This window comes from Macrosteles quadrilineatus, unplaced genomic scaffold (assembly GCF_028750875.1).
Source record: "Macrosteles quadrilineatus isolate MER2022 unplaced genomic scaffold, UCM_ALF_1.0 Scaffold_8__2_contigs__length_117827958, whole genome shotgun sequence".
Lineage (NCBI taxonomy): Eukaryota > Metazoa > Arthropoda > Insecta > Hemiptera > Cicadellidae > Macrosteles > Macrosteles quadrilineatus.
In genome coordinates, this window is record NW_026542601.1 from 81129079 (window position 1) to 81152767 (window position 23689).

Below are 23689 nucleotides of genomic sequence, written 5' to 3' on the forward strand. Positions count from 1 at the left end.
TCTATAACAGAACGGTACATTCCTGTTAAAGGGAACATTCATTATTATCGATGATTTCTTTTCGATTATCAATATTTTTCCATCCGATATATTGATAATAAAAAATTGAAACATGTTAGCTGACAACTACGATAAGCATCAAGTAAATAAATATTGTTCAGTATCAACAACCAATTTAAGAAAATTCACTCATCCTTCACTCATATTTGGGTTAAATACGCTCAGTGGCGTCCCCATCTTAAATAATTGATTGATTATTGATATAACTAATAACACACATTGGTTATAGTATACTTAACATAATAATGCAACTTGCGTTTTTCTTTCTTACCTAATGCAATTTTCATTTTCCTCTTCACCTATCCAAATTCATCAGTTTCCGAGAAACTCTTGTTTACCATATGTTCATGTTTGTTTTACATCCACCATCTCGTTGCCATGGTTATTCATTGATTCGGTACAGAAAGTTAAACACGTAAACATATCAGGCTCATAAACTAACACTTTTTTCTCATCACATATTTCAAAATCGGTAAAATTACAACGTAGCTTAAAATTGTTCGCGTCCGCGTCGCGTCGAGGATGGAATTTGTGGACACTCCCAATTGGAGAGAGCCTTCTTACAAACCGCCGGTGTTCATAAGCAAGCTGTGGAAATGCTCGACTCAGGTAAGTGTCGAAACTTTGGTAGCAAGTATTTTAATTTATTTTGGAATTTCTTAAAAATGCATCAGACAACAGTATACCTTTCCGAATAACTGTGGGCTTTGACTATGGCATTTGTAGACACCCATTCCCATATCAATGTTGTGGCCACTTTATGAAAATGGACATTGTTGAATTACATCAACGGCAAAATGGGCTTATACCAATAATTATTTTTCTATCAAATTGGCAAACTCGTTAACCAACCTAAGTTGAAATAAAAACTTTTGTGTAAACTATCGTATGCATGTATTATTGTACGAAAGTATTGCCCAATCCAGGAGAAATTCCCCAAAACAGTAACATTTAAAAATACCATGTTATTCTTATAGAGAAAGAGTATACTGTTGTAGGCTAGTTTGTTTACAGATATATTTTGATCAATAAGTTTAATAATTTTATAGCCTACTATACTTTTAACATTCGCAAAGGGTACGTGTCCGGTAACCGAAAGTGGATTAGGCGTCCGGCAGTGACGTCACCGGGTTGTGAGGCCCCGGAACACCATTACCACAACGATACGATGTGTAACCATCAAGGTCCGTGGTGTGGATGTACTCGGCTGAGATACAAGAGGTATCAAGATCGAATCCCTTCGATGGCACTTACTTTTTGTCAAAGGGTTTGCTTAGAATGCCATTTTTTCTTAACTGTACAACTTTTGTTAGAATCTGAGGCATTTATAATTTTATTTTATGAACAGAATTTAACCTTCATTCGATTTTTTTTTCATTGTCAGCAAGTTTGTATAGTTAGGTTAGGTTATGACAGAAACTGCCGGACGCCTAATCCACACCCGGTAACTGGACGTGTATCCTCTGCCTTTAACATTTTACAAACAAACTTGTTCCTTCACTGTAGCAGCAAACCTAATCTATATACCGTAATTAATACGCTACATGAAACTTTGTCGGTTGAACTCCTCCGCCATTTCTTAACCGATTTTATCCATTAACGTCTCATTGGAGCGTGTCGCGTAGATTTGCAAACTGACCTTACATTATGTTCCTTCCCCAGTGGCTGTTAAATTTCCCATGTTATCCTTATGAAGAACATAATTGTTTACATTTTGATCAGCTGTATAATTTAATTGCTGTTATTTATTTTTCAATTCAAAATCTTTTAAACTCATTGGAAACTATGATGACTTTTGTTTGTTTTTAAATAGGCCTAACTACTTTACTTGATTTCGAGCAACGTGTTTAGGCCTACTAGTTAATTATTAAGCCTAATATTATTTAGGCCTAAGTCATTTTCATAGTGCACCTGACACAAGGAAGCTTCTAATCTATTCAAATTTTGTAAAAAGTTTTCGAAAGAAAAGTTACGTTTTGTCCGCTATTAAAGCACTATATAGACTTAGATATTTTTTTAACATTAAACAAGACAATTTTTAAATACCGGTATTGTAGCTTAATTTTTTTTGTATACAAGATTTTTCCTTCACCTAATGCATGCATAATGAATGCATTAGGTGCAAATTTAATGCTAAAGATACATCGATACTAAGCATTCGTTACGAGTAAATTTCCTACTCAACCATGTTCATGCGAAAATTGGCAAAACTGTCTATGGGTCGTTTTGTATTTTTAAATGTGGTAGCAATAGATTTCGATTAAAGGACTCCGATTTGTTGGATTGAGGTGGGGGAAACTGCGCTGTTCCCTTTGCCGAATTTTCCCTTGAAGTGGAGGTACTATCTGTCGGAGCGTTGAGATCTTTGATTCAATAATCGAAATAGCAAATTAACGATTCAAAGTTTCGACAAAACAGTAACTTGGTAATTGTTGTAACGACTCCAGATCACTCGAACTCCTTCTGTCTCTTAAAACTTCCTCTGAACTGGTAATTCGTAAATTAAATTTTATCTCTCACAAACTAAGCCGGTATTGTTGTTTCTTAAAATTGATTAATCTGTATTTGAATTTCGTATTCTTAACATAGGCTACAGAAAAAACCCAATAAAACCGAGTTCAATCAAATTATCTTTAATTTTGTGGATTTCAACATGATATAAACATTTAGGTTAGGGCCTCTTTTGATTTGGAGCATTTTCTATAAAATCGCTCAACAGTAATAGAAAGTTTCAGCTTTGCTGTCAACAGTTAACACGCAGTACTAGTTTTAAGGCTTATTTGGAGGTTAATAATTATTGGGATCTTTGTTTGTATTTTTTTAGAAAACCAAAAACAATATTGTACATTTTTTGGGAAATTTCGTGATCCTAAAAATGTGGCTTTAGCAGAGTCGTCCAATAACACAAAGAGTGGGCAGCTGCACACCACCCCAAAACTACTCTAAACTCTCCCGTCTCCAATCCGAAACACGAAGAAATATTCCACAAACTACCTCCTTCCTTGCCTCCTTGCCAATGCCATCCGTATCCTCAATAGTAGTCTCTATTTCACTTCTGTCACTACCAGACTATACTCGTCTTCCTTGTGTAGTCCGTCCTGTTCTAACCTACGCGCATTCACCCCCATTGTCAGCCCCTGACTACTACAAATCTAGCCTAGAAGCTACTGAAAGGGGGGCCATACAGGTGACATATTTTCTCCATTCCTAGACCACTGACCAAGAGCAGATATACAAATGTAGGCCTACAGGGTGCTCTGTATTTAAGCTACCAACTACATACAACAACTTTTGACTTCCTCAATCAACCTTTTACACCCTCATCATCACCAGCTTTGAAAGGTTGCTAAGTGCTAACCAGTGACGTAGTCAGGATTTCAAAATGGGGGGGTCGACCAACCACCCGGTCTGGTAGAAGGGAGGTCAGGGAACATTTTTGAAAATATATATCCCCCTCTCCTGGCATTGAAAATAAACAACCCCAACGTCAATACAGTATTATTATATAACTTATATCATTATTTGTATAATTTTACGTTTAATTTTACAAAAAAATATTATTTTTAGGACCGGAAGGGGGGGGGGGGTCCGGACCCCCAGGACCTCCACCTGGCTACGTCACTGTGCTAACTCGTAATACCTAACATTCGAGTACGTAAGTGAAGTGCCTGTCAAAGCTCCTAAGCTCCCCATAGGTGAAGATGGCTAAGTTTAGAAAACCCCTGTGTTGTACATTACTCGCTGAAATTTTACGAACGAAAATATAAAAAAAACTGCTAAGTATATTGTGTCCCCTTTTTAAGTAGTTACCGGTACGTTGAAATAAGAACCAACTATTTAAAAATTCACAGCTAATATAATTGTAATTGCCATAGTCTATTATCATAATGTCCCACACATCAGAGGTCTAACCAGCTCTATGGGTCTAACAGACCAACCTCGTGCCTACCGAATTGTTCAATACTAGTCCTCTTTCTTCTACTCATAATATTCGGTCAACCCCATTTTAATTGTGTACAAGATGGTACAAGCCAATCGACAAGTAGGCTATAATTAGTGCCAAGTATAAGGAAGGACTATTAAGTTACGAGTATTAAGGTCGATGTTTATGATCACGCAATTACTTTTATTGTAATTTCATAAGCAAAATATGAGTAAATGTATGGTATGGATGTAAATGGATTGTAAAGTAGATTTTTCTACAAAACGTAGGAAAATCAGAGGTGAATTTTAAACTCATTTTGCATTTCCATGCAGTATCGATGCAAGGCAACACTCCTTGATCGATTTTAGAATGTGTTGAAGTTTTTGAAACACTTGTTTACACAATCCAATATTACATGAGAATAAAACTAGACTACAATTGTTAAAAACGTATTACTTTTACAAAAAGTGGAAGTATATGTTCTATCTCTTCTACACCTTCCCCAAATTTATTTGAGAAGTTATTAATTGTATTTGAGAACCATTAATTGTATTTAAGAAAAATATCAAAATGTGGGTACACTTCCACTGTTGGCTCAAACAACCAAATTAAAATATCGATCCATATTTAGTTTGGTTAGTTAGGTAAGGTTAACCTAACTAACCAAACGATATATCGAATTAAACAAGTTTGTGCCAACAGATATGGAAGTGTACCCATTAATCAGCTTGATTTTTCAAATACATTTAAACATTTCCTAAATACAATTTACTGTTCTTAAATTAATTCGATGCCTTGTAAAAAACAACTGACTGTTTTCATAGACAAAATTCTTTTTGTCTATGCTGTTTTCAACCTCATTTGATGTTTCTAAAATATATCTGACTAATCTCAAATACAATTTATATGTTCTCAAATAAACATAACTGTTTCTAAAATAAAATTGGAAAAGGTGTAGAAGCCACTTATTTCACATAATATATTTCAAAATATAAAAGAAGTATCTGTTCAGTAAACTTCGGTAAACTTCAATATTCTATATTAAATGCTCTTTGCTATTTGTTTTACTTACATCTCTTTTCCCTGCAACATGTGCTGTAATTCTATTTATTTATTTTATTGTTATATCATATGTTGTATTTCAAATGTAAATCAGTAAAACAGAATCATTCAGTACCATCCATACATACAATTGATCTCAGTAATTTTGAATAAAACGGTCAAAAACCAAACGACTAATTCAACTTTATATAGTATAAAACACAGGTTGAGATCGCTCGAACTGCTCTTTGCCACTGCACATGCGTGAATTTTCTCTGCTATTTGTGTTGTTGGCTGCCCTGCTACCCGTAAGCTTCATTCTCTCACTGGTTGCATCGCCATAGTCTTAATCGCAGTCCTCTTGTCGGTGTCTCGTTTGTGTTTAGGTCGTCATGGCGTACAACGGCGAAGGCATGGCTAAGAGACCTCGAACTGAGTTAGATTCAAGCAGGGTGAGTTATTATCTCTATATTAAGTCTTGGTTTAAACTGTTAATATGTGTGCATTTCATGTTTGAAGTTGAACTTGGCCAAGTTTGCAAACTATGCCTAGCCCCCGGTCTCCCGCCTTCAATCACATTTTAAAGTTCTAGGCCTTGTTGAATTAAATGTTAATGTGGTTACATTGTATCTATATTCTTAAGAATGCATGAAAAAGAGACTCTAAAAATGAATGTCGGCCACTAAATCAAATTGCCTTTTACATCCACTCTAGTAAGTAAACACAAAATCGTTGTGTAACATGGGTAGGTACTTCGCTTAACCTAACTAACATGTTGCCAAAGGCTATTTTTTCCGTAGGCCTAACACGTTAACATGGATTACCATAGAGAATGTCAGCCTATTGCTCAGTTTCAAATGTAGACTACAGTATTTACACAGGGGTACAGATTATTAACTGGGCTAACTTAAGTTATGCTAATATCGATTGAAACTAAGTTATCGAATTGAAAATATTGATTAGGCCTACAGTAATCGACATTTTAAAATATATCTATTTTAAAATTAAACTATCATAACCTAACCTAACCAACCAAACTTGCTGATGGTCAAAAAATCACATGAAAGTTTACAAAACGGATCGATAGTCTCAATCGATTTTAGCGTAGCCCAGTTAAGGATGCGCTTTACCTCAGCTCGGAAACCTCAGCTCGGGCTTCAGTAGCTATTTTTCACCATTGGACAGCGCTGCAAGAAGCGCTTGCAGACGTTTCCAAGATTACTGTTTTAGAATTAACAAATAGCTACACACTCTAAACGGCTTATAGTAGTACAAAGACCAATCTATAGTTCTGCGTTTTTCAAATGTTCGAAAAACGTTTTTTTTATAAGTAGGCTAAAGGCTAGTTGAAAAGACCCTTTTTTCTTGTATTACAACTCAAGTTTATAAGGTGTAGGCCTATATTTAAAATAATTGAAATATAGAAACAAATAACTAATAGAAAATTTCATCCTCTTTAATATGAGACCTTAACTTTGATTCTACCTTTAATGTAGCAGGTGAAAACAGAAATCTTACAAACCCTTGCATTCGGTTGCGCGTCAGGGGTAAAGCGCGCCCTTAAGAAACTGTACCCGACAGGTTTACATAATTAGGCCTAACTGAGGTTGTTAGAGGCCTTTTAAACAATGGTGTTGACCTGTATAAACTGTAGGCCTAAACCTAGATATATTTTAAACATGAAATGCATTATTATTTTGTCTTGGTTAATAACTTAATTGACAGGTTTAGGCCTTATGATTTAATAACACAGTCTGACACGACTCGCTACCTTTTAACTATTGCAATAAATAATAGGCTAGCTTAGCTTACACATATTTAAGTTAAATTAAATGTAACTTACAGTGTGAGTTGTCGGATGGTTCTTTAACTTACTATTAAGAACTTAAGTTACGTTGGTTGTAAATAAAACTGTAAGGGCCCAACGTAAGTAAGTTAGCATACCTATTGTAAGTAACTTAATGAGAACATTTATTTCAAACTCATTGACTTCCGTTGACTATGGCCTATTTACTTTCAATCTGTGGAATAAGTAAAATACTTAATGTTATCTGCAGTTTAATTCAAATTGAACTTATTTTCAACTTTTGCCGTTAAAGTGGTGTCAATGGGTTGTAGCGGCGTTTTGAGCACCCCTTTTTCAGACCCAGTAATTATAATATTTGAGGTCCACCCACGTTTATAATTTATTGTCTATGTACTTATTGTGAGAAAGTGATTTCTATCCTCAAGATTAACTTAGGCTAAAGATAAATACACATTTAGGACATAATGTTAGGTATACTTTGGGTTGGCCTTCTAGATTCAACCCCGGATTTTTTCAATACGTACAGTTAACGCTTGTACTGAACCAGCTCAACCCTTGGATGCGATCCAATCTCATAAGGTCCGGGTGGACGGACAGATAACATGCTAACAGTGTTTGACAACCTTTAAAAAAAATCAGTCTGCCAAAGATGGGCTTTGCCGCTCCTGCAGCTTAGTTACCTATTTTAGGTTATGTTAGGCCGTTTTCTACGTGAGCGACAGGAGAGTGGGGGCAGCAGTGACACAAGCGGAACACTTTTTTAAATCTTCAGATTGTTGTTGTTTTTGGCGTCTTACCAACTTGCGTTGTATGTAGGGCTAACACATGTAATGTATGTGTCGCATGTTCCATAATGAAGGATACTTTTGCTTTGAAGCAGTGCATTCATCCTCAGACATAATGCATAAGTACAGGCCTACGTGTTAAGAAAAATCCTACCTACTGAACGAAAGAACACAACAGCAACTGCTGCCGAGAATGTGTGCGCCGCCTGTCCGGGAGCGTTTAAAAGTTTTGCTAGCTACACTGACAACAGCAGCAACACTTCCCGAGCAACAGCAGCAGAAAGCTAGAAAATGGGTTAAAATTTTAAAAATAGCTAGGCCTATGCTCAACTCACGCTGTCATAGCTTTGCTCCTGTTGTCCATTAACGACGTTCCTGTGCATATACATTGGTTTGAAATTTGGTTGTTGCTGTAGCATAGAGCCTATCATATGAAATCATGTTCTACGGGCTGACAGTTTATTTAGTGGCCAAACTAAATGATCGAAAAAGTAAACAACAACAAAATTTATGTTCGTAAGAATTTGATTCTTGACATTAACTAATTAGGCTGTTGTACTAGATTTGAAACCGATGCAAAAAATCAAGTAAAATCATGTTGACTGTAGATTAAATAAATTAGCAGCTTAAACAATGTAAAAATCTCGTGGAATAAAGAACTTCACAGAGCCTAAGGTCCCTTTCTAAGTAGGCATCATATGAAATCATATGAAATTGATGGTCCATTGGTAGGCCTAATGAGCCTTGGCTTTAGCAAATTTCCTAATAGGGAAGTAGCTGTTACTGTAAGTGGCACAGTAAGACCTAGACCCAGGACAGATATAGGGCCTACTTTTTAATTTTGATGTCCCTAGAGGCCAAAAACACTAGGCTATTTGTAAAATTTTAACGCATTCGTCCATAAACCCGTAACTTGGATAATTTGTATTCGATTTTGATGATTTTGGCTTGAAGATGAGGGGCGGGATAAACTTGAATAAGTTGGGGGACTAACATAATAGGACCAGCGACGCAAATATGTGACAGCCGGTTTATACCGATAGACTGCTATCGCATAAGTTATGCAAAAGCTGGTCACATTGAAATAGACTGACGGTATGTCCAGAGTGCACGCCGATTCAGATTCAGAATCAGATTGAGATTTTTGGCGTGTGGTTAATCTGAGTCAAATATTTTGTTGGTGGTCACAGTGCAAGTTGCAGGAAATACACCACTGGTATGCCTGCTTACTCGGTTAGCAAAGAAGCAAGTCAGTCTTTGTTATGGAATTGTTGGATGACGAATTAGTGAGTAAAATTGACGTCTGAAAATGTTGTGAAGTTACTGCTAGTGAAAAATGGTGTTCATGATATTATATCTTTTTTCCCATGACAAAAAACGATAAAGTTTCTTTCTATGTTGCGTTGAATGGAGTCCGAAACCACCGACACTTATTAAAATTGGACATCGTATTGTAAGAAACTTGTGTAACCTACACGAACAAAACAATTTTCCTGGAGAGCATTTAGTGGTAGGCTACCTAACCCTAAAATTCACTTCAAAACAGGATTAACTGTCTGTTATAGAAAAACTAGCTGTAACCCACGGGCTTTGCCCCGTTTAACTTAACTTAATTTTCAAGATGATCTTGTTCGCATGGCTCAATCACGTCCTGACGTCCTGGTTGAAGTTTGTTCGCTACGCTCACTCACTTTTAGGTTAGAGCTCGTTCGCTGCGCTCACTTGCCTTCAGGTTAGCTCGTTCGCTACGCTAACTTGCCTCCAGGTTGAAGTTCGTTCGCTACGCTCACTCACCTTTTGGTTGCAAATTAGCTGTTGTCATAAATGTAAAAGAAATAATAGTGCTGCACCCTGTGTTGGTAATCCTTGTAACTTTAATGCTATTGAACATCATAGAACAGAACCAACTTGTTTAATTGAAACAGCTGCTGAGATTCATTAATTCCATTTAAATATGAGTACTCATAAGGTTAACATGGGAAACTCCAGAGCCACTGGGGCGGAGCCCAGAGGTCGGAGGGTAAAATCCTTTCTTAGTGAGCGTCTACTACCCAAAAGGAAGATGCCTGCCAAGTTTCAGGTTCCTAGGTCTTATGGTTTCTGAGATGTTGTGATGAGTGAGTGAGTGAATGAATGAGTCAGTGGTATTTGAGCTTTATATATATAGATAGGCTTAGCTGTCGGAGGAACATTTCATGCACATTTTTTTACATGGTGATTGATTCCGCAGTTCATTCCACACTGGCTGTAGCACTTATAGGCCTATATTTTTTCCTGCCTGACAGACAGCGTCCAACATGACCATATTTGCACATTCTGATTCTTTAATTTGCAAGAATTGTGATTATCTTCGTGATTATTCGTCACGTTTCCACATCTATTGTTCAATATTAGCTAACATACAAAAATGTTGCTGTCTAAATTCTGTTTCAACACGACCGTAAAATGTAGAGCAAAACAACGTTTAATTTGTCTATTTTGAATCGCAACAAAAAATGATGAAAGACACAAGTTAGTGTGGTCTATTCTTGTCATACAGATGTTTACCAATATATAATCATTAGTGTCAGTCGGATGTATAATTAAGCCTTTGTATGCTCAATTGGCTGTCTGGTATTACATGAAGGAGAGGCATTTAGTTTGGTAATTGAATACGCATGCCAAGAATTTTGAGCTTGGTGGTTTGAAGTCAGTTTAATAGATTAAGTTGATAGCCAGTAATTGGCCTTTGGAGAATGCATACCTAATTTGATTTGCTAACTGTTAAGTTGTCTGGAGTAGTAGACCAATTTTTTTAAAACTTATACATGTAGGCCTAATTTTACTTTGATGTTTTGGGTTTTAGCGAATTTCCCACATATAGGGATAAGCTATTACCGTAGTACTCATGGAAAGGCCTGAACCCGGACCGATTTACTTTTTTGTTTTGAGGTCCCTAGAGGCCAAAAACACCATCCGTTCAAATTCCAGTATGATCGGCCTATGGGAACGGGGGTTTATGGGGTTCTATGGGGTAAAAATAGTTTTTTTTATCCATTTTTGACCCTAAAAACACAAAATTTAACATTTTGTAAAAAATAAATATTTAGCAAAAACCATATTTTTGTAGAGCTTAAAAAACAAATAATTTAGTATATTGAAGCGTTATTGTGTCGTGCCTAATGGTTACGGAGAAAATAACAAAAAATTGTGAATTTAAAATTCCCATGTTATTCTTATGGAGAATAAGTCAACTGTTTTTTAAAACGTTTTTATTAGCTCGCTTTCTTGTCCGGTACAAATTTTGCAATCAATTTTATACTAACTTCCCGATGAGCTAGAGACTTGAAACTTGAAACATAGCTCACAAATGGAAGACAATGCAATATTATATCATTTAATTTTCATATTTCCCTTGGGCTACGCCCCACGGGCTTGTTTTTATTAACTCGCTTTCTTGAAAATTTTGATACTTCCCGATGAGCTAGAGACTTGAAACTTGAAACATAGCTCACAAATGGATAACAATGCAATATTATATCATTTAATTTTCATATTTCCCTTGGGCTACGCCCCAATGAGCTTGTTTTTATTAGCTCACTTTCCTACAAATTTTGATATCAATTTTAAACGAAGTTCCCGATTAGCCCGATGACTTTAAATTTGAAACATAGCTCACAAGTGGATGACAATGCAATATTATAGCATTTAATTTTCACATTTCCTTTGGGCTACGCCCCACTGGCTTCCAATTTTTTTATGTTTACATTTTGAAAGAATGTAAATATATCAATTAAATTAAAGTCAGCTGTAAATACTTAAATTTGACAGTTCAAAAAGCAGAGGTTAAGAGGTACAGGTTCTGCTCCCAAAAGATTCTTTATACAAACAAACATTTCAAAATAAAGATAAACAATCTGATTGCATATATAAAGGTGTTTGTTAATAATTTCATTTGTTATTTATTAAGTATTCTATAAAGTTAACAATAAATTAAATAGGTTGATATATTTATAGTTAGTAGGTAGGCCATACATTCAATCTAATACATAATTATATAAAAAAAGAAACTCAAATAAACCTTAGATTTCCCACATGCCTCTGTCCTAATCTGATATAGATGCATGAAATAGATTTAACATCCAAACACATTAAATACTAAAAAGTAGAAAATAATTTATAAATAAAAAACTTTTTTAAAACAAAACGTTTTTAAATGCACTAAAAAGTAGAAAATAATTTATAAATATGTGGAGAGGATAAATATTTGTAAGATTTAAAACGAAAAACGTGGGGTGCATGCAATTGATAATAATACATTAGTTCAATAGGTGAAGGTAATTGTAAATCATCTATTGCATGCACCCCACGTTTTTCGTTTTAAATCTTACAAGTATTTATCCTCTCCACATATTTATAAATTATTTTCTACTTTTTAGTGCATTTAAAAACGTTTTGTTTTAAAAAAGTTTTTTATTTATAAATTATTATCTTGCGTACCGGTACCTTTATTATAATATTAAGAATTACTTGGTCAACCATCATCTAAACATGAACATTATAGTAGATGTGAAAGATTAGAGTTGAATTGGATGTTGAATACTAAATAGCCTACTTATAAATGCTTTCTTTCTAAATCAAATTGGCCTTCCAGGTTACACCACCTTTTAAACTTCTTTTATCTTTTTAGTTGTCAAACTTGGCTGGTTGTATAAATAATCTGATATTAAGTATTTTTTTTCCTAAATGAATATTTAGCCTGCATTCTTCTTTAAACAAATCCTACAGTTAATAATACTAATTGTGTCACAAGCTGCTATACCCGTGCTTTGCAACGGGAAGAAAATGTGACCTAGAGAGCTATTAAAGTGGTGCTGATGTGTGTTTTAAAATACAGCAACTCTATGATTAAGTTTGAAAATATAAACTGATTTAAAAGCGTAAACCTACTTACTTTCAAACCCCTCCTTTTGATGTTAATAGATCCATAAGAATATGACAACACACCTAAGTGTAGCAATAGCATCAATTGCTTCATATTGATGCTTTATGAATGACATGTTTTATTATAATTCTTCAATTTTAGTTAAGCTTCTTCACATGTAGCTTACTATATACCGGTAATTTAAAACATGAAACTTTGAGCGATACTTTACAAAACGTATACAACCTCACTTTAAAACCAAACATAACCCTCCTCAATCTACATAAAGCGCCACAATCATATTTTTTGAGTAAATAAACAAACACCAGTTCATTGTACTGACTAAGCTGTTAGCTGTTTCATTAATTAAATTAAATTAAATCATTTAAACATTGGAAGCATGCCAGGCGTAGCCCTTTGGAAATCAGCCTGTGGGGCAGAGCCCTTAGGAAATTCGTCCATATCAATACTTTTTGGCAAATCTACACACTCTTTGCATCATCTTGATGTGCCATATGTCTTATGTTTTTATTTGGTAAATGACCTTAACCGTTTACATAAAATTTCATTGTATCACTTTAATAATATAACAAGAGGTTCTACCCGCGAATCCACGGGTGTACAGAAGCCACCATTAAATTAATTTAATCAACTTTGACTTTATATTTAATTTAAAGGGGCCAAGTTCAAACTAAAAGCAGTGGAACCTTCATACCTTAGGTCCTAAGGTGGCCGACTCGGCGAGGTGGGTAAGGTTGTACCTGAACTCGCCGTTTTTTTTCACGATGTCTTTATAATACTCTTCAATGAAATTGCGACCTGTTAAAGATCGGTGAAAACCTCTTAGAACGAACAACATACATGGTTTGTTAATCTCATATTCATCGTGTTTCAAACACCTTTAATCACTCACTTGTATCAAACAAAGCTAGAAATAGCTTCACTGCACATTCACCGCACCTCTTTTAAGAACATAAAAGTAAATAATAAAATAAGCCAACAAAAACGTAAACAAACAAACTATAATGTCAATTGCATTGACCAGCTGTTGTTCACTAAATTAATCGAATAACGTTACCTTCCAAAACATGCAAGGCGTAGCCCTTAGGAAATCAGTCTGTGGGGCAGAGCTCTTAGGCAGTTCGTCCATATCAATACTTTTCGGCAAATCTACACACTCTAAGCTTCATTTTGATATGCCATATGCCTATATTTTTATTTGTTAAATGGTCTTAACCGTTTACATAAAAATTGATTGTATCACTTTAATAATATAATAGATAGATTGGTCATGCATTAAACTAAAAGTTTCTGTAGGGTGTCTAACCAATGTTTCTAGGTTATAGGCCTATACTAGAGAAAGAATTAACTAATTAACATTTTTGAAATAAAGTTTTAGTTGTGTATCCTACAATTAACTTACTGCTAGCTAGTTCATTAGTTAAGGTGTGGCAACAGTTAAAAAATAAAAATTTTACTTTTGTGTGTACCGGTGAGCTTAGTTTGTTCCCACTTAATTTTTTAAGAATGTTTTCCATGATCGTTTCTTTACAATTGTTGGCTAGCATTCCTGAAACCATGTGGGATGGCAATCTCAATGTAATTTAACTCTAATAACCCCAAACTTGTGTAAACTTTGAACAAGATCGTATCCACTTAATAGCCTACTTTATGCATAACATATGACTTGGGATTAAAATTATAGGATTCTGAACCTTTTTTGCTCCACACCCCCCTTTGAATCCTAAAATTTTCTTAGAGAAGCGCCGTTATATGAAACTTACATTTGTAAATGCAAGTCTCCTGATTGTTTATTTAGCAGCCTTATCCTTGCAAGAACCAGAATTGATTGGGATAATATTCATATGTATGCACCTGAAAGGTTTAGGATATTTCAAGCCACATATATGCGTTGTTGGAATTGAATCTATCTCATTCATTTGGAATTTTCATAGCCTACTAGACTACCAATAAGTAATTAATCTTTTTTTAACACCCAAAAATTCACATCTTCCACTCATAAATTCACATATTTTTAAAGCCCAATCTCAATCCACAACTGTTATCTTGTGCCTTCGCCTCATCTCAATGTTGATGAAGTTTAGCGAATGTCTTTTCTTATGACAGGCTTCTGACAGCATACAGCAGTACATGCAAAGTGTTACAGTACACCCATCAATTCTATAGAGTATGGCACACGTTGTTGAATTAGTTTTTTTACTTTTCTAGTATGTTTTGCTTTTAGGTGTGCGTTTCTCTGGGTTTCCTTTATTTTGGGATGTAGAAGTACTTGAGAAAATAGAAAATCAGTAATGTAGGAATATTGTGTCTGTGCTGTGGTTGGTTGATAATTGTTCTACTTTCTGATGTGCTGTAAGTGGCAGTGATTTTGTAGAGTGTTTTCCATGGTCAGCTGAATGTGCATTGATTTGAAAGTTAGGATCTTGTGAGAATCAATGTTTGCAGTGGTCCGAAGGACTGGGTGTAAGGACTATTCTGACCACTTTATATATTTTGCTGAAGAAGATTCTCAAGCTGTGACTAAAGCAAAGACTTCAGGTGAAACTTCCCAAGATCTTACCTTAAGCCAATGTACGAAGCAAAGTCTCGCTTTCATCAAATCCGTACCATTACTCATAACATTTGACCAAGCTTGACATTAGACTACATTTTCAGTGATTGTTAAAGCTGTCCAAGTAATTATCTTTGTGTATAAGTAATCATCGTCTGCAAAAAATATTTATATTTGATTACCCATGTTGCTGTTGTTGCCTGTGCTCTTGAATAGGATTTTTGTGTCACCCTGCATTTCACCAGCTTCTTTGGCATCTTCAGTGGTCTTCTTAAGCTATCGCTAACACTCTAGTTGACACTAACATCTTGCCTACTCAAGAACACAGGAAACAACAACAAAGTTAATATAATTGAATTCGAAAACATGGGGACACAAAAAAATACTTAAAAATCGTTCTTGGATGTTCTATAAAATGGACTGTGTGGTAAAAGTAGATGAGTACTCTAAATTCTATTACTATTTTCCGAGTACTCAGTCGGAGTAAAAGTAGTCGGAAACCAGGAATTTTATAACTGACCACTACTCCTCTGCATGATGGGATAAAGTAGAAAGTGTTCATGTAAGTTATTTTTCCACTCAAAGACTGAGAAAGACTACATTGGACGTCCTAAAAGACACGTGTTATTGGACCACAACATCTTTAAGTAGAAAGAGCCAGTTTTATAAAAGTTAGCATTTAACTACAATTTGCTGTTTCGTTCATCATGAGGTGGATACTACAGTAAATGGCAAACAGTAAGGGGTACAAGTTGACCACAAATTGCGTGGTGACTTTTGTTTTGTTGCTGAATAATTTGATCTTACTGTACTTCCAAAATCTGAAAATCAGAGATTAAGAAGTTGTTAATTGACTCTGCAGTGACACATCAAGTTGTCCCTCCCATCAGCTGTCTTGACAGTTTGGTGTTGTGAAATATCGTCCGGGAGCGGACAGCGGCAATCCATCTGAGACGAAATCAACGCAACGTCTTGGATGTCTCCGCCATATTGATCCTCAACATCGTTTGTCATTGGCCCGCGCTCGGCTGTCATCGTGGATTAGTTGACTTAAAACTACATCCATTAACTAATAGGTGACGTCTTCCTCCACAACGGCTGGAGTCACCCTGTGTGTTTGGTTTTCGTTGTTTTTATTTTATAGTGGTTGTAAGTTTTGTGTGGGACTTTACAGGTTAAGCTGCTGTACTCGTTCTTCGCAATGGGAAAAATAGTTTTTTTACTATGTTGTTGAACCTTGAACCCTTTTTAACGCTTTCGAACATCATATAACCCATTCAAGAATAGTTGATCCTTTTTAAAATATGAATACCCATAAGGTAAACCTGGGAATCTCCAGAGCCACTGGGATGGAGGCCAAAAGAATTGTTGATATAAGCAGAGCTGCCTAAATGTTAATCGGGAATATGAGCTATCACCATGCCCAATCCGACCAGTTAGTGTGTGAAGTCCCAAACAAACAAATAAACTAACACGCAAACTTTCAGCTTTATAATATTAGTATGAAGTATGAGGTGTTGGCGAGAGCTACCATGAGTTAACCCGTTGTTCGGGAACAAGCATAATACAAGCTAGGAGATGCGGGATAGCATTCGCCATTATACAGTACTGGTTATTTTAAAGGGGGTTTTAAAACAGTTGTGGTTGCTTCCTCTGGGTGTAGAAACTGTTTTGCAATGCTTAATTTGTTATTAATAAGGCCCACCACTTCCAAAAAAGAATATGCTGTCAGACTAATTAACTAAAAAGAGATTGTCGAATGTAGTTTATAAATACAGTTATAGATACCGTCGTTAAAGATGTCTGAGCACTTCAGGCATGTATTAAATAATTCACGGCTGGAAGAGATCGATGGTGTATATCTTAAACATATCAAAATTCCCTGAATAGTGAAACTCACAATTTAAAATGTTTTAGTTGATTAGTTAAGTTTCAATCAATTACTTAGGTGTCACTAACTCCCGCGTTATACACCTTTGTTTGACTTGAGTGAGTTTGGAAATGCAGGATACCTATCTTGCAGAAGTCGGAAGGGAGGTAAACAATAACAGGGGCGCATGGTAATCTTGTTGAAGTTAGTTCGGGGTAGCCCGTGCAGAAACGACATCTGGACCCGCACTTTGAAACTCTGTACACACTTGGCTCTTCTTTGCGCTTGGCGAGTGAAACTTCAAAAGTGGCAGATGGCACTAAGTTATCTCGGTTGAAACGCCCCTGCATCCTGCATCCGACCTGTTTATTCTGAAAATTCAGACTGTAATTCAAACAGTTTTACATTATTTTAAATCAAGTTCTGTAGGCCTAATTCAAGCAAAAAACTTCTTGTTTTAAATAATGTCGGATAAAAAATCCGTGATCTTGATCCCGCCGAAGTAAGTAAAGCGATTACCAATAGATTGACGACTTCATAAACCACAGTGTTTTGCATTGCATTATTGGCCGTTTAGATTTAGTTTTTATCGGGCCAAAAATATAATTTTTGAAATCCATTATAGCTGAAGTACTCTTTCTTAAGTAAGACAATTAAGTAACGAAGAGTTCTTATCAATTTATATTACTCGGTTGCTACTTTCTCACAATCATTCCAGTAGGCCTACCTTAAAATTTTCCTGTCCTCATAAAGGGCCATACAATTGTCCACTAATTACTACACATTACTACACCATCGTTTCTATGGTGTAAGTTTACTCTTACTAAGTAGACCTATATTGGCATTGCATCATTTTAAATGATTCCGTTTATGTTTCAGACTTGTTAAATGTGTAGACCTTCCACGAGTAAGACTACAGATAAACAAAAATCTTTAATCAGTTAGTGATGAGACGCGTGTGCGTTAAAAATGTACGCGGTAATTTTGGCGCCAGCCATAGCTTGTTTGTACATAGGCTTACATGTGCTATCGGACCTTTGCTATTCTTAGACGGGAGTCGCCGCCGCGTGGCTCTGTACCTGCGTATCGGAGGTTTACACGGCTTGTTGGCTGTATATATCGGCGAATGAGGAAACTGTAATTCCTTGTTTCTAAGAGATTAATTGTATTGTTTACGGAGGCTTAGTGAGCATAATGTTCGCTGAAACACTGTTAGAAATTCAGTCATTATTTGTTTGAATGTATTTAACATTCCCAAGAGCAAACATAGGTACGCGGAAGATTATTTTTTTAATTTTGAAAGTTCTTTCCACATTATTTTATAGTATTTAAGTTTTATAGTTTACCTAAGGATGAAACGTATCATTATAGTTGCTCAATGTAGCTTACGGTTTACAGCTACGGTACCAAAGATATATTTACCAAATAACTCCATGCACGGTGTTGAATCCCCTGGTAACGTCACGGTGCCGTATACTGTATTGAGTCTGCCGGCATTTTATCGCCACGGTGCCGTAGCATGCACGACGACGCTTTGAGACAGTTGTTACACGGTTTATCACAGTTCAAGTTTTAATCGTTTGTATCCCCGCGGTAACGTCACGGTGCCGTATATTGAGTCTGCCGGCATTTTATCGCCAAATTGCCGTAGCATGCACGACGACGCTTTGAGACAGTTGTTACACGGTTTATCACAGTTCAAGTTTTAATCGTTTGTATCCCCTGGTAACGTCACGGTGCCGTATATTGAGTCTGCCGGCATTTTATCGCCAAATTGCCGTAGCATGCACGACGACGCTTGAGACAGTTGTTACACGGTTTATCACAGTTCAAGTTTTAATCGTTTGTATCCCCGCGGTAACGTCACGGTGCCGTATATTGAGTCTGCCGGCATTTTATCGCCAAATTGCCGTAGCATGCACGACGACGCTTGAGACAGTTGTTACACGGTTTATCACAGTTCAAGTTTTAATCGTTTGTATCCCCGCGGTAACGTCACGGTGCCGTATATTGAGTCTGCCGGCATTTTATCGCCAAATTGCCGTAGCATGCACGACGACGCTTTGAGACAGTTGTTACACGGTTTATCACAGTTCAAGTTTTAATCGTTTGTATCCCCGCGGTAACGTCACGGTGCCGTATATTGAGTCTGCCGGCATTTTATCGCCAAATTGCCGTAGCATGCACGACGACGCTTTGAGACAGTTGTTTCATCGTTTAACGTTTAATCGTTACCGCTACCACAGTATCGTTACGGACAGCATCGTCGCGTGTCTATGCATTATCGATGTATCGATGCCCACCGTGACATGCGACGCGAGTCGATACTGTATCGGATATTAATGCTACAACCGCCGTTATGATGTCTTCGGTAGTTTTCACGGGACGTTTAACTCGTACACTGCACGTTGGTTTGGTGATGAATGCCTTCCTGTAATATTGCCATCGCTGTTTGATTTGCTTTTTCATTTCCTCACTTGTTGCTTACTAATACCTTTTCCGCTTTTGGATGAATCTAGGTTTGATCCATCCTTGCTGTATATTGCTATAGGTATGCTGTTAGAATCGTGCGGTGATCAACTATTTGCAAATAGTGAATTGCACAATTAATTCTTTTTTTTTAACTGAGGCGTAAACGATTGGCCGAGTACAGACTGATAAAGACAGGGGAGTGCAAAATTGAGCCATATTAAAGCTGTGTATTATGGTTTTTGAAACAATCCTCGCTTCTTATATTTAATTTTGGCTCCCAATCATACGGTTGTGAAATCGAGAGTGTTTTCCATACAATTTCTAGAACTCACAAGCCTACGAGTTTTAGCAAAATCTATATCAATAATACTTAATTGTGTGCTTGGATTTTCATTGCGCTCTGAAAGCTAAAATATCATAAATAAAGTACACGTTTAATTAAACTAAACTATATTTGCTGTTTTATTGGCTTCCAAAGCCACACGAATTCTAAACTACGAAATTTACTCAAAGTATAGAAATAATTCCACTAAATAAAAACCTAGGACGTATGCATTGCGAGAAAGTTCTGTATGATTATGCTACAATTTCCTACAGTTTCCACAAAATATGCTAATGCCAAAGACTAAACAAGCTACGGACAAATGGGCGCAGATGAGGCGTCAGATTGTATGTAAGTGGGTGCTCGCGTCGCACGCAAACCTGCAGAATGCGGAGCTCCTTGCGTAACTTCATAATTTCATAATTACCAAACTTTTGATTTATCTGACCCAAAAAGAAAAGTTTGTAACTAACAGTTCAGGTGAAAAAATCATAATTGTATGCTGGATTTATTGCGGACGTTTCCCACTAGGATTAGTAAAAACACAATGTTTCGGGATTTAGAAACTGAACCCGTCTTCAGGTGAGGTACAGATACATTATTAGTAAACAAACCCCGCCACAAAAGCGTGGAAATATGTAATCGCGATGGAAAAAGTCCGCAAAAGTCCCTCAACTTACAAAATTGACCATTTTTGACCATCGCCAAAAATTAGCTCAAAGGATTCGGAAGTGTTTTCGTTTCAATGGAGCAAGACTTCTTAGCGAACGAGGCTGGAATGAACCACTTTGTGCACCGAAGTAATATAGTTTATCTTTTGATCGTCATGTATTTATTCAGTAGTTTTGACTTTCGTGATTAATTCGAAACCAGAGTTTTTTTTAAGGATTTGTTCGATATTTTGGAGAATATTTCTGCCAACTTACCGCATATAAACCTGGCATAAACATACACACTTGTAATAACACCCAAGTTTGATTTTGTGTTCCCAAAGTAAATTTTGATCCTCTACTCTAAACACTCCAAATATCGATGTATCCAAACTACCTACAAACATGGGATACTCTCATCCATAGGATAAGTAAAGTCTGGTGGAAAAATCCCAAATACGATTTGCCAAGCAAGAAAGTTTTATTTAGGTATAAAAGAACGAACAGTGATTGGACCGTAGCCACGCGGTCTGTAGCAGTGTGCAATATAACATTGTACTGTACAGACGGGCGCGTCGCTCTTGGCGCTCCGAAATAGCAGCGGCCCGATTATATCTACCTCTCAGTCGCTCCAATTGTCTTCTTTTTGGCGCATCCGGAGCCATCGCTTCCCTCTGGTCGGCCGATTAATTTATGTGCAGAAAATAACCGCCATTGTAATCATAAGAGGGATCCGAGGAATTTTGGAAGGCGACCAGAGGAGATGCTTTGAAGTAGGGTCTTTGTTATCGCACACATACAGATGCGATGCAGTATGTGACGCTGTGTGAGGGAATACGTTTATGTTGGAACAAAAGTGTTTCGGGTAAATTTTTTTTTCGTAACAAGATTTAATTATTGGTAAAAAATAAATTGTAATAGTTCATGAACCAGTGCAAAAAATGAATCTACCATTTCTATTGTAGTTTAGAATAATGTAATATCAGGTCTAAAACCCTACTAATCTTTGACCTAGTTTTTAAAAGAAGGTAATTTCTCCTATCTAAACCCTAATAAACTGTTAACCGAATTATTATTAGGAAATGTAACTACCATCGACTTTGTCTTTATTAAGAAGGAGAACTAGTATTCCCACTCTACTAAAAACCGTTGGACAAATTATAATTAGGAAACGTAATTAATAAATCACGTCTTAAATCAACAAACGTTCTATAAACAATACCAACAATTGGCTAAACAATTATTTCGCATTTTAAAAACAGCTGCGCGCTTTTTTAGTACTGGTTAACGTTGCAAATATTCCTTTCTATTTATGTCATGTTAAGTTTGACAACGTATGCATATAGAAAGACAAGGTATATTGGTTATAATTTACAACGTAGAAAATAACAAAAGACATGACGTCAATACAGTTGTAAGAATTATTAGGATCGCTACAATTCGTAAATACAATATTATACATTAAATTATTTGAATCCCAGACACAAACTCTCCTACTGCACTAATGATAAACACATCGACCTTATCTCTCTGGTAGGCCTACTAATACATTTACATGTTGTTCCTGTTAAGTGGCAAGGGAGGAGACTGTGCCCTCTACTCTTGTGGTGGTGTGGTCGCTGCTTTACATTATTCAACATACTTCTCCCTAATCTCCTCCGCAGTTCCCAGCGCTAATGCCTTTTGGAACTCGCGTGATCTTTTCTTTGTTATCAATTTTTTATGACTTTCATTGTCATCGCTGTATAATTGTTACATGACAATTCAGTTTACATTTGGTTAATGAATAACACTACCTTGTATGTGGTATGCTAACTGTGTAGTAAATTTGGCACTTAATTAATTACTAATACAATTTATTTTACACTAAAATCTATAAGTTTGTAGGCCTACTCGAAACGGTGTTGAAAAAATACTTAAAAATAAGAGTATTGTGGGATGGATTGCTTTATTTTTAAGTATTCTAGGAACACATGTCTATTTCTGAATAGAAGTAGAAAATTACATATTTATTGTGTGATATGCTAAATCTACATTTTTGTGGTGCAATTTTGACTTTTAATAGGCTACACTAAAAAGTTACACTTTTTTCTTGAATTTATTTTCTTCTTCCACAGCCAGTCGTTCTAAAGAGTTGCTTAAACATTTATTTTCAATCTAATACACCTTCGTCTATATGTACTAATTTCGATGACATCCAATCGTGTTGCACTGATTTCGATTTCGCCCCTGGGTTAATCGGTCGCGTGGTTTCGCAATCACTGATGGTTCCAGTTGTAATGGGCATGGAACCACCGACCCCGTGGTCAAATCTAACAGAATTACAGTATAATTCTTGTTATTACTGGTTAGGTCCTAGTCGAGTCCTATGGCGTATTGATTCGCCAATGTAATTGCCTAATGGGTGTTAAAATTGCATTAATAATTATATTTGGTTCGTCCCAAATTATTTGGTTTGTGTGAGGTTCAACTAGATCAAAATGTAATGTTTTTATGATGAGGATGAGTATGTAATTCCTATCTCCCAAAATAAAACGTACAAATTATGAAGTAACTTTGAGTTTGGGAATTCAAAACTTGAAAATATATGTAACGCTTATAATTCAGTCATTTACCCATTTCCTATCGTATATATGTACAAGTACAATATTGTACGAGGCAAATGTTGAGTGTACAAGGTCGGAGTTGGAAAGAGGAATATGAAGATTCCATCAAAGGTGAAGAATAAAGTACATTTCTTTATTGCTACCTTTGTAGGTTTGGTTCTTTATTGCACTTTGATTCTAGTACTTTCTGAATCGAAATTTTTAGAATATTTCTATACAATTTTCAGTAAATCGGTACTACAGTATTGTGTAGCTGTGAAATTAAAAACACAACGGTAATGGCTTATTCCCTATATGGGAGATTCGCTAAAATCAGTTTCCAGTTTAAAAGGTCTATTATTGAAGTGAGAAAAGGTATCCTGATCTTAATCTTATTTTATTTCATGGCAAGGTTTCAGAGAGGTGGATGGGCGATTTTCTTTTGTTGGGTTAAGATGTTGGTGACCATTACTCTGAACCTGATAGGCAAGGGTCAATTAAGGTCAATCTAATTCTCACAGTGTGTTTAAGTGCAGATTGTGACTCAGAAAAGACTAGGTCATTAGTTTTACTGTATTAGTTTGGGAAACAATCTTTGTTAATGGCAAACCTTTCTGTGTGAATGTACTATTTCAGTCAATTTGATTGTAACCGATCTAGGGTTTTGTAAAAAAGGCGATTTTGAAGTTTATCTGTT

The 23689-nt window shown here is 36.1% G+C and overlaps 1 protein-coding gene across 4 annotated transcripts in view; it reads left to right on the top strand.

Moving 5' to 3' along the window:
* The first annotated feature begins 466 nt into the window (after positions 1-466).
* LOC128999918 (heterogeneous nuclear ribonucleoprotein L-like) overlaps positions 467-23689 on the top strand; it is a 207652-nt gene continuing 184429 nt past the window's right edge. For 3 of the 4 annotated variants that reach the window (XM_054426700.1, XM_054426701.1, XM_054426703.1), the window contains exon 1: positions 467-669. In XM_054426700.1, coding sequence (XP_054282675.1) covers positions 583-669 — 87 coding nt within the window. In that variant the 5' untranslated portion in view covers positions 467-582. Of the gene's footprint in view, positions 670-5221; positions 5479-23689 lie in introns of those variants that run through there. The other variant, XM_054426702.1, reaches the window with a different exon arrangement.